General features: G+C 45.6%; 1 protein-coding gene across 1 annotated transcript; it reads left to right on the top strand.

The window, feature by feature from the left end:
* Window positions 1-10,858: 10,858 nt before the first annotated feature.
* On the top strand, window positions 10,859-15,238 carry LOC101765397 (protein NRT1/ PTR FAMILY 6.3). Its single transcript, XM_004983646.3, has 4 exons — window positions 10,859-11,154; window positions 11,284-11,501; window positions 11,590-12,170; window positions 14,101-15,238. The coding sequence occupies exons 1-4, from the start codon at window positions 11,031-11,033 to the stop codon at window positions 14,948-14,950; spliced, it is 1,773 nt and encodes a 590-aa protein (XP_004983703.1). The 5' UTR covers window positions 10,859-11,030; the 3' UTR covers window positions 14,951-15,238.
* The last annotated feature ends 1,944 nt before the right edge of the window (window positions 15,239-17,182 follow it).

Raw genomic sequence — 17,182 nt, 5'->3', positions numbered from 1 at the left:
CCGGTATCGTTCATTCTCATGAATTGATATGAAGCAATTTCGATTTCAACCGTGGGGTAATGGATTTAGGTTCTAATTTTGGCCAAAAGTGAGAGGGCAATTTTGAATGAAATAAATAAATATGGCTCAGAAAAATTCTAATTCTAAGAGAATCGATGAGTTTTTCAAGTTTAAACAAACAAAAATCCAATGATCACGCGATTCCTGGCATGCGTCAAAAATTTACAAAGTAAGAACAATGTGGGCTCTACTCGTGTGTTTATCATGATAGGATAAGGATATATGGTTGTAGTTTTCCAAGATAAATCAAATAAATATTGGATATGAAAAAGAGAGGAATAGAAAATGACTGAGTGAATAAAACTCCAAATATTGTTCTTACTGAAGGTTCAACTTAATAAATGTTCACCAGGTATGACATAGCAAAATCTGCGACTCACTTATTTGACTCTTCTAATGGCTCCAGGGTTGTCCTCCCAGTAGCTTATTCTTGACTCGATGATCGAGTCGCCTCCCACAAAGTGCTTCATTTATAGTCTATAGCTAGACTCTTCAATTCTTCAGTTCAAACCAACGCTCGGTGTCGGCGCTACAGTCTTTGGCACCCACTTCTTCACTATTTTTGGCTTTGATGCAGGCACAATGGTCTTTACAGGCTGGCGTTCTTCCTTCTTCTAGACGATAGCAACTTTTTTTGCTGGTTTCTTTTCTTCTGCTTTCTTGTTCTTTTCCTCCTGCTTGACACGATGATGTGGTGGTACATACTTGCTAGAAATCATGTTGCACATCTCAAAGCGTGGGCGAAACTTGAATGCGCTCATAGTGCCATTATTGTCAAACTTGATCTTGCCCTTCCCAACATCTATGTTTGCTCATGCGGTCTTCAGGAACGACCTTCCCAGGATGAGTGGGGATTTAGCTCCTCCCATCTCGAGTATCATGAAGTCAACAGGGATAAAGTGATTCCCAATCTTCACAGGTACATCTTCAGCAATGCCTTCAGGATAGCGAACGGTGTTGTCTGCCAACTCAAGGCACATAGAAGTTAATTCTGGATTCGACAAGCATAGCTTCTCGAACCCAGCTTTAGGAATTATGTTAACACTTGCGCCGAGATCGCATAATGCCCTTTCAAACATCAGCGCTCCAATTGAACATGGAATGGTTGGACATCCAGGATCTCTTTTCTTCTCGGGAGCTTCATTAGCGATTGCAGCACTGCACTCTTCAGTCATCTTGATGTGATTGGTAGTAAACTGCGGAATGTCTCGCTTGTTCGTCAGGATATCCTTGAAGTAGCGAGCGTAGATTGGAACTTGTAGAGCGTCCAGTAGTGGTATATTGATGTTCAACCTGCGCACAACTTCAACAAACTTCTCAAACTGTTCGTCAGTTTTACCTAGATGACGGTGTGGTTCTCTAGCAGAATCTTTGTGTCATCTTGATCAACCATCTCAAACTCTAGCTCGTCCGTTTCAATCTCCGGAGCTAGGGTAGGTGTCTTCTCCTTTGAAGTCATCTCTACTTCTTCAGCTGGTCTAGGCTTCCTAGCTCCCGCTGGATGTTCTGGATCTTCTGTTTCCTTACCTAAGCAAGTTTGAATATTTTTAGCTAACTCTGGATTCATCGGTTGTCCTGGCAACTTCCCTTGATTGCTTGTAAAATACCCAGTTAACCGTGTAACTTGAGTCTCTAGCATCTGTCGGGGATAGATTCCTAGTCCTGCAAGGAAGGAAGAAGATGGACTCCTACTCGGATTCCCCTGTAATCCTACTAGGACTCATACCCTGTAATTCTAATAGGACTCCTACCTTGTAACCAGCTAGTAAACCACCCCTAGAGTATATAAAGGAGGGTAGGGGTACCTATATCGGCAGAACCACAACAGAGGACCAAATCCTCAACACCAAACAACACCCAAGCACAGGGTGCAATATACAACACCCCAAATAGGATGTAGGGTATTATGCTACTTTGGCGGCCCGAACCTGTATAAATTCGTGTCTTGTGTCCTCACTTTTACCATCAAGTTCCAGGTACGGCAATCCCCCACAAACCAATCTACTACCTTGGGATACCCCTCAGTAGGTTGCCGGGTATAAAACACCGACATCTGGTGCGCCAGGTAGGGGTGATCGTCGAGGTCATCGGGCGAGCTTGAAGGACCTCATCAAAATCAATCTATTAGCACGACGTTGTGCACTACGCCGACTTATCGAGTTGGTAACTCATCGGTTCAAGCATCAAGTTGAAGACAGAGTTGCTAACATAATTTTTTCAAATCACAACATGCGAGAGCTCGAATCTAGTCAAAGTCGATCTACAATGGAGCAGACTACTCATCCATGCTGTCAATCCTAGATGGATTCAATTTTTTTGGCCTACTTGACATCTATTTCAAGATGGAGTCTACTTCGAGTTCGAGGCAGAGAGGAGTACCTGCGCCAACCATTAATGACTCCATCTCCAGAAGCTGCTGCGCCATCCGCAGGAAGTCAACAGCACACTCTTCGAGATGGAACAGAGAGCATCAAGTTGTTGCCCCAAACCGGCGTAAATTCAAATAGTTAACAATTGCTATACGCACACAAGGGCTATCGCAAGAACTTCAAGATTTTTTGCTTAACGTACAAAGAAAATGTACGTGAGCACTACTACACCAACGTCCGGCTGCATCGACTCGCTGACGACTACTTCAACTACTACTCGTCTCGACTAGAAAACTAGTCTAGGGCTGGCCTCGCACCATCAATAACTAGTCGGAATCAACTCCAACTAGTCAGCTTCATCAACAACCGTCGCGGCTTCATCGACAACCGCCACGGCTTCATCAGCAATCATCCACGAATCAAGCTAAGTCACCTTTTTAATTATTTCATATAAATTTTCTGGCTTATTTTCTGCATGCAGGGCAACACGCCGAGTACTTTTTTGTGTACGCCTCTTGATGGAAATTACCCTCAAAAGCTACACTTTGCCAACTATTCTTGGGGCATGTTGACTGATAGCCATGGGCTTGGTACACTGAATTACGGAGGCTATCGCCACAGGTTTCGTGCACTGAGTTTTGGAAGCTCCGCCACAGGCTTGGTACACCAAACTAGGAGGCTCTGCCACAAAGTTTGGTGCACTGAGTGCTGGAGGCTCATAGCGGCTACACCCTAAGGAAGCACAAATCCTATGCGTGGCAACACGCGCTCTCCTCGCCAAAAGGCAGACAAGTCTCAACGACTACTTTAAGCGCAACCACGCTCTGTTTTTATCGCAATGTCGACTACTTATTTTCAATATCTACTCTTAGTAGTCACTAATCTACTCGAGCAGAACACACCTTAATCCATGAAATCCTTGGATATTTTGTCATGCCAAAATGCTAGGACTCCGTAGCAGCAATGCCAGTACGCAAACACAAGATAAAGATCTCACACACAGTGGTAATGGCTAAATAGGGACTGAGAGCCTAAACATAATAAGCTAACTACACGGGAAAAATATGGCTGAAACAAAAATATGACACACAACATTTACATTATATTCATCACTGAATAAATTTTGGTAGTTCCAAAATTCTACAATATGCAACATAATATATGCATCTTTTTTTTCAGGTCAAGTTTCGGCGACGACTCTCCAAGACACTCAGCGTACCTCCAATGGCTCAGCCAGTTCCCAAACTCGGGGGCTAAGCACCAATTACTACTCGGAATACCTCCAGTGGCTCTGCTAGCTCCCATGCTCGGGGCTAAGCGCCAATAACTACTCGACATGGTTCTTACAGCTCACCTGGCTTAAAAGCTCAGGGGTTGGACGTCGCAAAACTACTCGGATGATGACTTGCGTGAAGACTAAAGACCCTCGGATTGATTATTTAATCATTCCAAGGCTCGGGGGCTGATAAGTTACACCCAACAATTGATTTTTTCAAGACGAAAGAAGAAGATTGAAGATTTTATTGACCCTCAGCCTGATTATTCAATTCAACCTAAAGCTCGGAGGCTACTCCATATGGAGTGCGACTTTCGCCGCCCTCCATATCACAATCCGAAGATGAAGATTACAAAGTGAAGACTATCAGGGCTTGAGCACACCATAGCCTCATGGCAGCTTTGAAGCACTTTGAAGATTCAGCTAGACAAAGTACTCGAAGAGCACTAGAACTACTCAGCGAGGATCTTAAAAGTACTTGAGGATTGCTACACTCGACTATGAAGCGCCCCGAGGCTTGTCGGGGATAGATTCCCAGTACCCGCAAGGAAGGAAAAAGACGAACTCCTACTAGGTTTCCCCTGTAATTCTAATAGGACTCCTACCTTGTAACTGACTAGTAATCCTATCCCCTGAAGTATATAAAGGAGGGCAAGGGTACCTAGATCGGCAGAACCACAACAGAAGACCAAATCCTCAACACCAAATAACACCCAAGCGTTGGGCACAATATACAACACCCCAAACAGGACGTAGGTATTACCTAATCTGGCGGCCCGAACCTGCATAAATTCGTGTCTTGTGTCCTCACTTTTACCATCAAGTTCCAAGTCCGGCGATCCCCCACCAACCTATCTACTACCTCGAGATACCCCTCGGTAGGTTGCTGAGTATAAAACACTGACAGCATCTTCATCATGTTATCACTTGGTGGTTCAAACTTCCGATCTCTATCACTTTGCTATCAATATTTTCCAGAATCTTGTGCATAGCCTTGAACTTAGTGACAATGTCTTTGTTGATCTTGCCTTGCTCCTCCATGAACTCGTTCAGCTGAATGCGTAGAGGCACTGTGTTCTGAATAGATGAGCTTGCATTGAATTGAGGTCTATTATGTCCATACCGATAGTTGGATGGTGGAAACCACTCTCCCTTCTTCATGTAGTCTAGCAACTTTGCTTCCACTGGACAACTCTTGCGGACATGGCCGTAGTCACCACACTCTTCACATGTTGATCTTGCTTTTGCTGCCTTCATGTCTATAGCTTGAACTTCCTTTATCTCCATCTTCTCCAGTCTCCTCATCAGCGAGTCAATCTTTCATTTAATTAATTGATCATACTCCACCTACAACACTCCTTGTGTATTTCCAGTAGGTTGAGCTGGGAATAGGTGCCCAAATGATGCCCATGCATCATTGTCTGTAACTTTCTTAAATAACTTGAAAGCTTGAGTTGGGGTGAGGTCTATAATTGATCCTCCAACCGATGCGTCAATAATTTCCCTTGATGCTGGTGCCAACCCTTGATAGAACTTTTGAACTAGGTCCTCCTTTGGGTACTTGCGGTGTGGAACTGAAAGAATGTAATTATTGAAGCGCTCATGAGGTTCAGCAATCATCTCGGAAGCATATTGAGCAAAAGTAGCTATCCTGCTTCTGAGATTCTGAGTCTTGGCTGGCGAATAATGTTCAGTTAAGAAAGCCTTGATCAACTCATCCCAATTCTGAATTGTTGCCACCGATAGAGAGTAAAACCATTGAAGTGCTCTTCCAAGTAGAGAGTAAGGGAACAACCTTGCCCTTAATTGATTCTTAGTAACTCCATCCACGTCGAAGGTGTTGCATAGCTGCGTAAACTCTTGTAGATGAAGATTAGCATCTTCCTTGCCAGTGAAGTGTGAACGCCGCCCAATTCATGGATAGGTAAGTCATTGATGTTCGGAATGCAAAGTTCCCCGATAGTAGGCTCTCGGTTCGGTTGTTGATCTCCCATTGCAGGTGCTTGTGGTACTTCTGGAGCAACTGCTGCCCCTCCTGGACTTGCCGGAAGTGTCGACTTTGGAGTATATGATGATGATGATGATGTTTCTGACACTTTCAATTCTTCCTTAATAGCTGAAGCTTCGATCTCCAGCTTTCTTGCTTGTGCTAAACGTCTACCTTGCGTGTAAAATTTTTCTAAATCATCCACAAAATTTTTCAGTTTGTTGGAGAGGTAGCCGTCCATCTCCTGTTAGCGTTAGTGAAAGCAAACATATATATACAAGAACTAGATCTGAAATTTTTATTGACATTGCACAAAACAAAAATATTAAACAGAAAAGACTGAAAAATCATGAACAAAAAGTCATATCTATAGATGCATAGTTAATTTAGAACTTGACTATTAGTTCCCTGGCAATGACGCCAGAAAAGCTTGTTGATGGTTGTTAGCACGCCAATTTGTGAACCATAAGCATACGGATCAATTGTAGCTCTTCCCTTAGAGTATTCCCCCAAGGTTTATCAATTCGTGGAACTTATAGCACAAGGTCTATTTCAACTAGCATTGTTAATTAATTTCGTGTTTATGAGAAATTCGGATCCAATCTACTAAGCATGTACAGACAGATAACACATAGGGCAAAGGTAACCAATCTAGAGCAACCTGGACTATGCATATGTTGTAATTCTGAGCATGGATAGCAAAGCAACACAGATATAATCTTAGTAAAAAGCATCTTTAAATCTACACCGCTGGTCCGGATCCCGAAACCCCCCCACCTTATACAAGAAAAATCTTGTCACGATCACCTCTATCAGTGCAAGTAGGTTAAAGGCATGATCATAAGAACATGTCATACTCATTGGTAGATTAGGCATGCAAATCTGGTCACCATGATCACAAGAACACCCTAGGAAATCTATCATCGATTCATAGATTGAAACGCAAGCAAACCCAATAAAGCATAAAACCATCAAAGGAGATACTTAGATCACTAAGAACATGAACACATCTATACTTCACCATGAATGATTGTACATCACAAGATCACCACCAGGATGCTACCTTAATCTTGATAACTTCTAGCTCCAACTCCAGCGTGATCTTCCTTGCAGGGTGATCACGCTGGCAGAGGTTTGCCTACACTAGCCCCCGACAACTACATGGCTCTTGGCTCTCTAGAGAGGTGTACCTCAAGCTCCTTCTGCTTCTCTGCTGCTTCATGTTGAGTACGTCGTCTTGGATAAGGGGTTCGGTGGATTTTTCAGTCTAGAGAGCACGTGGCAAAAATTGGAAGGCGAGGGGACGAAAGAAACCCCCAGGCCGATTGGCCTGGACCTTCCTTTTGGCCCCTCACGTCCTGCTTCGTCTTCAAGTCTCCCCTGGTATCTTCAAGTCCTATTTTTACTTGCATGTGAGCCTGGCACATCGGTTGCTTGGGGATGATATTGATCTTCAATGACTTTTCAAATCTTCGCTTGATCTTCTTTGATTCCTCTTTGATCCCGAAGTGATCCTTGCCATATCTTCAAAAACTTAGGCCTCAAGTCATCTCAGAGGATTGCGTGCCAAAGATGGGCGTCGGTAGGCTCCAGAAGACCCTAGGCCGATCGGCCTGGGCTCGTCTAGGCCGATCAGACCCTTCCTGGGCCCGTTGGCCTCCATCTTTGTCTGGTTCGATGCTTGTTCAATGTTTTATCAAAAAATTATACTTTTAGATCCAATTCCCTACAAAAATAGAACATCCTCCAAATATGTTGCATATGTGAAAATGATCGGTTTATTAGGTGTAATTAATAGTTTAGGTATTAAATTCATGTCATTATTGAAGATAAACAGGGGTAAAAGTGTGTCAATAGTGAGCGTCAACAGGCTCCTGCCCTTGGCTGATCAGACCGGTCAAGGAAGCCGGTCAGACTGATTTGCATAGGAGCGACGTGAAAACCGACGATCACGACCGCGGGAGGGGTCCCGTCAGGGATGGTGCACCTAGGATTGCTCTAAGATCTCAGCAGGCCACTCAGAACGTCCTCAATGCTGTAGAGACGAAGGAGGAAAGTAAAGGGGTTGGAAAAGATTAGGGTTTGGAGATAAAAGTAAAGTAAATATTTTGATCGATTGGGTGTTAGCCTTAATCGGCCGTGGCCCTTTATATTTATAGGGTGGGGAGATCTTGCCCCGCAAGGAAATCCTTTTATAAATCTTAATCTACAAGGATTCCTCAAATCTACTCGGACTAGAGTTGGACCGGTCGACTACCCATACCAACCAGTCATATCGATTTGCATTGCTAGACCAGCTACAGGGTTCCAGACCGATCAGACCGCTTGGATGAACCCGTCTGACCGGTGGACCCTTGCCTGACTGGCTTAGTGCTAATTTTGGGCTCCATCAGGTATGTACTCAGTGCAAGTGCCAGTAAATCCAAAGAGTGAGCCTAGCCTCTGTGAGCTATTGCCTGGACAGGCTAGCTGGTCATTGCCGAGCTAGGGAAAGTACCCTGCATTGTCACCACTTCCAAAGCCTAGCAAGCCTCTAGCATATCCTTCCGTTGGTCCTATCTTTGCAACAATCTCCAAAAGCATAGCCAATAGGTACCCCTGTAAATTGCCTGCACTATAGTAACATTAGGACGTTTGGTGAAAACAATATCATTTTCAGATAGCCATATGGAACATAAAACAGATGCAACCCACGAGGTGGACTGTAACTAGGGGTGATCTACTTCAATCTAAAGTTTCAATCCAACACGTGTAAAAAACAAATGCAGATGTGCAATGCAAAGTGGGGAAATTACGAATACGTATGAAAATAAAAAACAAACAGTGTAATAGTACGTGACTAAAGTCTCTATCACAATAGGATAAGATTGCAGAGTATCTATGTGGATATTGTGTTAGAAAATGAACAAATGAGAGATATCACGAACACAAAAATATGCTATTTCAATTAGTTGGAGGCCTTAAATTTATCTATAAACTTGCAATACTTAAACATTTCGTTTTTAAATAGTTATATCTCCTAAACTTGCTAGCTCATGTACGTGAAGTATTTCGTCTCTGTCATCCTCTCCAAAGGGAATAATTTACTGAAGTACGGTTCCTTACCCTGCATGAACAGTACTGATCGCACAGAGCTTGCTGAACGGGCAAGTAATTAAGGATGGGTCTAGCGCGAGCTCGCCTCTGTTAACCTAATAACAATGCAATAAGGTAGCAGCTCTCGGATTCTCGCTTTCTCATTGGGTGTATCCTAGCCCTGGGGATCTTGTGGGGAGTGGGGGCCAGATCAATGCAAGTATAAGGAAACTGTTACTGGATCTACCTGTTCCCGTGTGATCATCCGAGTTAAGTAGTTAATTAACCCATCTGGACTAATGGTATACACCCATAGATTATTGCTGTGAGAAGCTCTGACACGTGCTGAGTCTTCTGTTTTAGCCCAAGAGAAGTGTAGAGGTTTTCTGTATCCTCGTGATGGGCTAGGTAGTTGCTAATGCAATGCAAGTTCAATCAGTGCAGCTGCAGGCTGCAGGACGTACGATAAGGATCGATCCGGTTGTGCTGAGCCAGGCAGCTAGCCAGAATGGATGAACGACCTTATATGATTAACACTTAACAGAGACTAGAATACAATAATACACTCTGGCAGGGGTAGACTATTGGCTGGATGGCCTGCACCTGACCAACCAAATTCCTACGTGATCCAACTCTTGGAGCATTTGGTGTCTGAAACTTGAGCCAGATGGATCCAAATGCACATGCATGATTTCTTCTAAATATAGCTACAACCAATTATTGCATAGGGAAATATTTAAATGCATTACCGATCAAATTCTTTGCAAGGATCTTTCATAGGAGAGGACATTTCATTTCATTTCTTTTCTTTTCTTCGTTTTTTTTTTGAAACATGGAGGAGGAGCTTTCAGTTTCCAAGATGCATGGTGTGGGACGAGTGGGATCCTACCCTGCACCCCGCATTAAGTTCACTCCTCCTGACTAGCACTGCTGGGCGCTGTAGCTGAGATTTCAGGTCGGCACACGCAGGTATATTTGTATACAAATATACGGGTCAACCCATCCAAAACTTTGATGTCAACGCGTGTCGCTCTAAAGGCTGGGCAGCGGATGTCCATCGGAAATGGGCGCCTTTGTCCGCTGAAAGCGGCGAGATTGGACGCACGCATGCCGTGCAAGCTTACGATGCCTCTGCCACTGGGAGATTCTGTTGCCTGTACCTCGTTCAGAATGTGACACACACACAAGATACTCTCTTGCAGACTTGCAGTAGTTAGTCGTGTAGGAGCCGTGTATATTTTCTTTCCACCCTCAAAATTCCATGTTCCACATTGTACATGAGTGCAAATGTGGAGGAGCTTCCAAAGATCAAGTGGAAGTTAACGTTCTACCGTCCAATGTGTTTTAGACTCCGAAAAGCGTCTCCTTTTCTGACCCGCCGTGTACAGGTAGCAGTTCGCAGCAGTCCGTCGTCCACTGATTTGTCTTAGTAGTTGAGTACCGGCAGAACTTTTGTTATCCTCCACTGATTTCACCGAGAAAAGCTCAATAATTGCGCCACAAATCAACGGCTGCTGCCAGAGTCATGGGAAGAAATGGTTGGAGGGAGATGCTGATTTCCCAAATAGCACGCTGAGATAGCATACTCTAATGGGTTCCGCCTCACCTAGGGGGTGTTTGTTTCGGCTAAACTTCTCCTGTCACATCGGATGTTTGATACTAATTAGGAGTATTAAATATAGACTAATTATAAAATTAATTGCACAAATAGAGGTTAATTTGCGAGACGAATCTATTAAGCCTAATTAATCCATGATTTGACAATGTGGTGCTACAGTAACCACTTGCTAATAATGGATTAATTAGGCTTAATAGATTTATCTCGCGAATTAGCCCAGGGCTTCTGCAATTAATTTTATAATTAGTTCATGTTTAATTCTTCTAATTAGCATCAAACATTCGATGTGATAAGATTAAACTTTAACCCCGCCGCTAGCAGTTAGCCTCGCTGGCTTGGCAAAGGCAGTGGGGCAGGGGAGGAGGATCTCTCTGGGATCCCGGGCAAAGCCCGAATCCCGACGCAAGGAATCCACCGGGCTCACCTATAAAAGCCGGCCCCGGCAAGCTCTGGCACCCACACCAGGAAGGAGGCAGCATCGCGCCACGCCGATCGCGAGCCCACCTCCCCCACCTCACCCAACCCCTCTGATTGCTTCCATCGCTAGCTCGAGCCTCCTCGTCACCGCGCCACCACCACCACCTGCCCAGTGACTGCTCGGCCTTGGCTGCTTGCTCTGTCGATCTCGAGAGGGAGAAGGGAACGATGGCCTCTGTTCTGCCGGAGACCGCGTCGGATGGCAAGGCCCTGACGGACGCCTGGGACTACAAGGGCCGCCCGGCCAGCCGCGCCACCACCGGCGGGTGGGCGTGCGCCGCCATGATCCTAGGTACTTTGCCTCCCATTTCGATCGCTTCCAGGGTCATGGACTCGTGGCACATGACCTGTGTTATGCCCATTCTCTGTTCGTGATGTCCGTGCATGTGTAACTGATTTTGGTTGGTTCGGCCTCGTGAAGGCGCGGAGCTGTTCGAGCGGATGACGACGCTGGGCATCGCGGTGAACCTGGTGCCGTACATGACCGGCACCATGCACCTCGGCAATGCCGCCGCTGCCAACACCGTCACCAACTTCATCGGCACCTCCTTCATGCTCTGCCTCCTCGGGGGCTTCGTCGCCGACAGCTACCTCGGCCGCTACCTCACCATCGCCGTCTTCACCGCCGTCCAGGCCACGGTTCGTCGTCTCTCGCCGGCCCGGCCTGAGTTTTACAACGGCTTAATAACACCTGGCTAATAATTGACTTTTGTTTATGTAACTGCAGGGCGTGATGATCCTGACCATCTCGACGGCGGCGCCTGGCCTGCGCCCGCCGCCGTGCGCGGACGCCAAGGGCGCGAGCCCCGACTGCGTTCCGGCCAACGGGACGCAGCTCGGGGTCCTCTACCTGGGCCTGTACCTGACGGCGCTGGGCACGGGCGGGCTCAAGTCGAGCGTGTCGGGGTTCGGGTCGGACCAGTTCGACGAGGCGCACGACGGCGAGCGCAGCAAGATGCTCCGGTTCTTCAACTGGTTCTACTTCTTCGTGAGCATCGGCGCGCTGCTGGCCGTCACGGTGCTGGTGTACGTGCAGGACAACGTCGGCCGCCGCTGGGGCTACGGCGTCTGCGCCGCTGGCATCCTCGTCGGGCTCGCCGTGTTCCTGCTTGGTACCAGGAGATACCGGTTCAAGAAGCTGGTGGGCAGCCCGCTGACCCAGGTGGCCGCCGTGACGGCCGCCGCCTGGAGCAAGCGTGCGCTGCCACTGCCGTCGGATCCCAACACGCTCTACGACGTCGACGATGCCGCCGCCGCCGGTGCCGACGTCAAGGGGAAGCAGAAGCTGCCCCACAGCAAGGAATGCCGGTAAGGAGAATCTCTGACGTGCAATCTTTCGTTATTTCCCGCTACCGAACTGAAGTGCTCATCATTACTAATACTAATTACGCAGTAGCAACAATTACTTAATTAGGCTTGCTTAGTCTGATACAATTGAAATGACCTGATCCGATTAGCAAACTTATTGAAACATGATTAGTGGTCGGCACACTGGATAACCCTGTTCGACAAGTTATAGGAGACGCCTCATCCTGTCCTGTTGTCCCTATCAACTCAGACCCCCAGAAATACATCCACCTAGGCGTGTCATATATAGGTTATTTGGGGGCGCGCCCATCATTGCTGCGAAGCAAGCTCCACAATGCCTGGTCCACCGCAACATTTCGCATCCCCATCACAGAATAATTGTGCGGAGAAACCAACCCTATCTATGCTGCTGCCTACTGGCCTCGGCTCGCTCACTCACACGGGCACATACGTATATTCGTGTGCACTTTTAGGATGGTCCGGCCGATATCTAGGGACCGACGGATGGAATTGGCAGCGTCGCTGGCTGGCTCGATGCGTGCATGGATGCAGACACGCATGGATGCGTATACACGGCCCGCTGGCCCAACAGATACAGAGACGGTAGGCGTGATGTAAATGTAGAGGGGGACATTGTGCATAGCCATTGCCAATTCTACTGCCACACGCTGGATCAGTCATGATCGACCTCGATTTCTCACTTCTGGCGCCTATCCACCACTTGCACGTACGGCCCACTGTACAAGTGACACACTTGTTCTTGTCTCTTCACTTGTGGCGCCAATTGCAGTCTTTCCCGTGTCACACGTACACAAGATAACTAGATCGGGATTTCAGAATGAAAACAAAACAGAAAGATATTTGTTAGTCCCTCTAGCCACAAATATCTGTACCATTTTACAACAACACACTCTGTGGACCCCTTCCACTCATAAATATCTTTTGATTTTTGATCGCGATGTTTGACCATTCGTCTTACTTTGAAAAATCCAATGCAAATATAGAAATTTAATTCATCTTTAAAGTAACTTCAACATAGAACAAGTTAATAAGATAAATGGACAAACGTTGTCCACAGAAGTAAGTGGTGTCAAGCATATAAGAAAAGGGGTAGGGTTGATTGATATTTCCTCTTGGAATATACTGATGAAATCCAGAGATGTTAGGATAATATGAGAGTAAGCATAAGATGTTCCAAGATTCTAAAAAATATTTTTGCCCAAAAAACTTGATAGCTAGTTAGTAGAGCCAATTTAGAATCCATGATTCAGGAAATAAAACAAAGGTGGACTCTGAAGCCTATGCCTGCCTTTGGGGCTGAAATACATTACTTGCAAATAGAGCAAGGAAGACAGCGGTCAACTGTCCGGCCGCATAGCTCGCGTCAGATCATGCATCACCACGTCGACCCGAATTGAAACATCCCAAAGCAATTCACCCCTTTTTTTAAGAAATAATTCTGCAGGAGTTCAGCACTGGGCGAGGTAAGCCTATCCCCTGATGCACTGCACTGAAGTCTGAAGGTGCGCTGCTAGAATGATCCTCCATCGGTCCGGTTGGTCTAAAAGCCAGCTTGTTTATAGTCTCCCAACAGATGCTTTGCCTCGCGGAAACCTGCTAGGAAAGGTCGCCAGCCAGCGGCCAGCGCTTTTGGAATTTCGCCGTAGTGGCCGGCCGGTGCCGGTGGAGGTGGAAACCTGCCTGCCTGGCTGCCCTGCATGCAGCCCACGGGTCGCGGCACTGCCCAATCACATGCATGCGCGCGCAGGGCGCACGGGCCACGCCCAAGTAGCTTATCGCTTGGAACTTCCCCCCGGGCTGACCAGTTCATCGTGTCTGAGATTATTAGTTTCTGCACTAATGACTTTCTTACATGGAAACGTCTTTCCCAGAAAATAGTAAATTCTGACATTCAAACGTACGCATGCAGGTTTCTTGACCACGCGGCGATCGTCGACGGCGAGTCGCCGGCGTCGGCGAGCAAGTGGACGCTGTGCACGCGGACGGACGTGGAGGAGGTGAAGCAGGTGGTGCGGATGCTGCCCATCTGGGCCACCACCATCATGTTCTGGACCATCCACGCGCAGATGACCACTTTCTCGGTGGCGCAGGCCGAGGTCATGGACCGCGGCATCGGCGGCCCGGGCTTCCTCATCCCCGCCGGCTCCCTCACCGTCTTCCTCATCGGCTCCATCCTCCTCACCGTGCCCCTCTACGACCGCCTCATCGCGCCCGTCGTCAAACGCCTCACGGGCAACCCGCACGGCCTCAGCCCGCTCCAGCGGGTCTTCGTCGGCCTCTTCCTCTCCGTCGCCGGCATGGCCGTCGCAGCGCTCATCGAGCGCCACCGCCAGACCACCTCCGAGCACGGCGTCACGATCACCGTGTTCCTCCTCATGCCGCAGTTCGTGCTCGTCGGAGCCGGCGAGGCGTTCACGTACATGGGCCAGCTCGCCTTTTTCCTGCGCGAGTGTCCCAAGGGCATGAAGACCATGAGCACCGGGCTGTTCCTCAGCACCTGCGCGCTCGGATTCTTCTTCAGCACGCTGCTCGTAACCATCGTCGGTAAGGTCACGGGTCACGGCGGTCATGGCGGCTGGCTCGCGGACAACCTCAATGACGGGAGGCTCGACTATTTCTACTGGTTGCTCGCCGTGATCAGCGCCATCAACCTCGTCCTCTTCACGCTCGCGGCCAGGGGCTATGTTTATAAGGAGAAGCGCCTGGCTGACGCCGGCATTGAGCTCGCCGACGAGGAGGCCATTGCCGTCGGCCACTGAGACAGCCACTCCCCTTACATGCATGTTGGAAGTTGGATGAATGCGCGCGTCCTTGTAAAAGTTGCTTTCTTTTTATTTTCTTCTTTTTTTCCTTAGGGGTGTGTCCGTACATGTATGAGAGAGTGCAATTCAGTGACGGCTTCTCTCATTGAGTTAGCATGCAGTGTACATGTAGTAGAGCTACACGGTTGTTTGATAAGTAACAAAACTACAACAACTAAGCTTTGTGAGATTATTAACTCAACCAAGACCCATGTTATTGAAGTTCAGAATGCTGATGTTGGAACATGTGGAAAAGTAAGCTGCCTCTTAAATTAACATATTCATCTATCAGATTTCAAGATTTTCCATGATAAGCTAACCAGTGCTGTTATACTGAAAAGAAAAGGTTGGAATGGTTGTGTTAGATGCTGTCTGTGGTAAGACAGAATCAGTGTCGACCACATCCTTTTTGGATGTTCTTTGGCGAGTTTCACACTTTTGGTATGGAAGGGTTCCCAACGAATCTCACGATGAATTGTGGGATCCTTGGCCCAATGGGAAATTTGGTATGAGACTTCTAAGCCTCCAGGTGAATCCACTTAGATCCTAGGTGGATATTCTGGAAAAAAAATACTAAAAATTGTCATAAAAAAGCAAACTATCTAGCTATCAATCGGCAGACTCAAATCATCATAGCCACTGAATCTATTATATATTCTAAAAAATTACCCCCTATGTCATTATGAAAATAGCCTAAAGTAATCGTCCTAAATCTACATCTAAATTACACATGCCTATGCTATTATATAAAATAAACTAAATTAACACCCTAATTTGCATCTAAATTACTCACTTGTGCCATTATAAAACTAATTTAAAATAACCCTCTAAATTTACAACTAAATTGCTCACCCCTAATACTTAAAGTAAGCCCTTAAATTTGCATCTATATTACTGACATATGCAACTATTAAAAATAACATGAGGTAACCTAAATTTGAATCCAAATCACCATTATTATTAAAAATATACCCCAATATATACCCATATGTGATTCTAAATTGTCTATTTCTTACGCTCTAAAGTAATACGTTGTTATTAAAAATAATCTAAAGCAAACACCTAAATCTTAATTTAATTATCTTCATATTCATCATATAGAAATGTACAAAAGTAAACTAATATATGATTTTAAATTACCTATTTATGTTATTGTTAATAAATACTAAGTTAAGGTATGTACACATGATGGGTGTCACCATGTAGACCATTTATACATATATGTGAGAAAGTGATGAAAAATATTGATCTTTTATGTTAAACACAATGTATGGAGGTGCGATACAAAATGAAAAAAGTGTGAATATGGATGAAAGAATGTATGTGAGTAATTACTAATTAAAAATCAATATATCACAATTGAACAAAGGTAAGTATACATATCTATATGGGTATTATGTTGAAGTGTTAAAAAAAGAGAGAGTAGTAGGTAAACAATTTGATTATTTGCTAGGAGTCTAATTTCTAAATAATTTTCAAACACAAGGTATAGATTTTAAAAAATATTAGCCCGTGTGGGAGCGCCGGGTTGATAGACTACTATCTCAAGTCATGATTGTGTAATTTTTGCAAGTTTTGCATGAGCAATTTTGAATGACAAGGAACAAGATGTCCATAAAAGAAATTCCCTAATTATCCCACTGAAGTGATGTTTTCTGGTCTTTCATATTGCATAAATGGAGCCCATTGCTAAAAGAAAAAGATCGAGGCAAGGTGGCTATGCTCGTTGATCAAGTCATCCAATGGATGAAGAACTACACTCCTAGCAGCTTCCCTTAGTCTGTCATTTGTGAGATTTGATTCTCCTTTGTAATAGGATTTGTAACCACATTTTTCTTTTACTCACCTTCAGTATAGCAGAGATCATCCCTTGCAAAAAAAAACTCAACTAAAAATGCCCATATATTTTTCTAGATTTGTACTTGAAATGAACAGTCACACATACATGGTTGCGCTCACTAGTCAAAGTGTGTGACCACTGTCTATGAGGCTATGGCTCCAATCTTTATTTATACGTGTGCTAGGATGCATCCACATTGGCCCTCCTTAATGACATCTTTTTGCCACTGTTTATCTTTAATAATGGTATGATCTATTTCTAAAAAGTACTTGTGTCTCTTATGCCAATATAATTTTGTATGTTCCTCAATATCACTACCATCAAATTTAGCTCAAGCAGCTATTTCCATG

Source organism: Setaria italica, chromosome IX (genome assembly GCF_000263155.2).
Source record: "Setaria italica strain Yugu1 chromosome IX, Setaria_italica_v2.0, whole genome shotgun sequence".
In the NCBI taxonomy this organism is placed as follows: domain Eukaryota; kingdom Viridiplantae; phylum Streptophyta; class Magnoliopsida; order Poales; family Poaceae; genus Setaria; species Setaria italica.
The sequence above is the reverse complement of the archived record's forward strand: the minus strand, read 5'-3'. Positions and strand labels throughout refer to the sequence as shown.

What these genes read in the sequence shown, in the direction of transcription:
- LOC101765397 (XM_004983646.3), top strand. Translation starts at nt 11,031, where the DNA reads ATGGCCTCTGTTCTGCCGGAGACCGCGTCGGATGGCAAGGCCCTGACG. An exon ending in GTGCGCCGCCATGATCCTAG is followed by an intron (nt 11,155 to 11,283) that starts GTACTTTGCCTC and finishes GGCCTCGTGAAG; the next exon opens with GCGCGGAGCTGTTCGAGCGG. An exon ending in TCACCGCCGTCCAGGCCACG is followed by an intron (nt 11,502 to 11,589) that starts GTTCGTCGTCTC and finishes ATGTAACTGCAG; the next exon opens with GGCGTGATGATCCTGACCAT.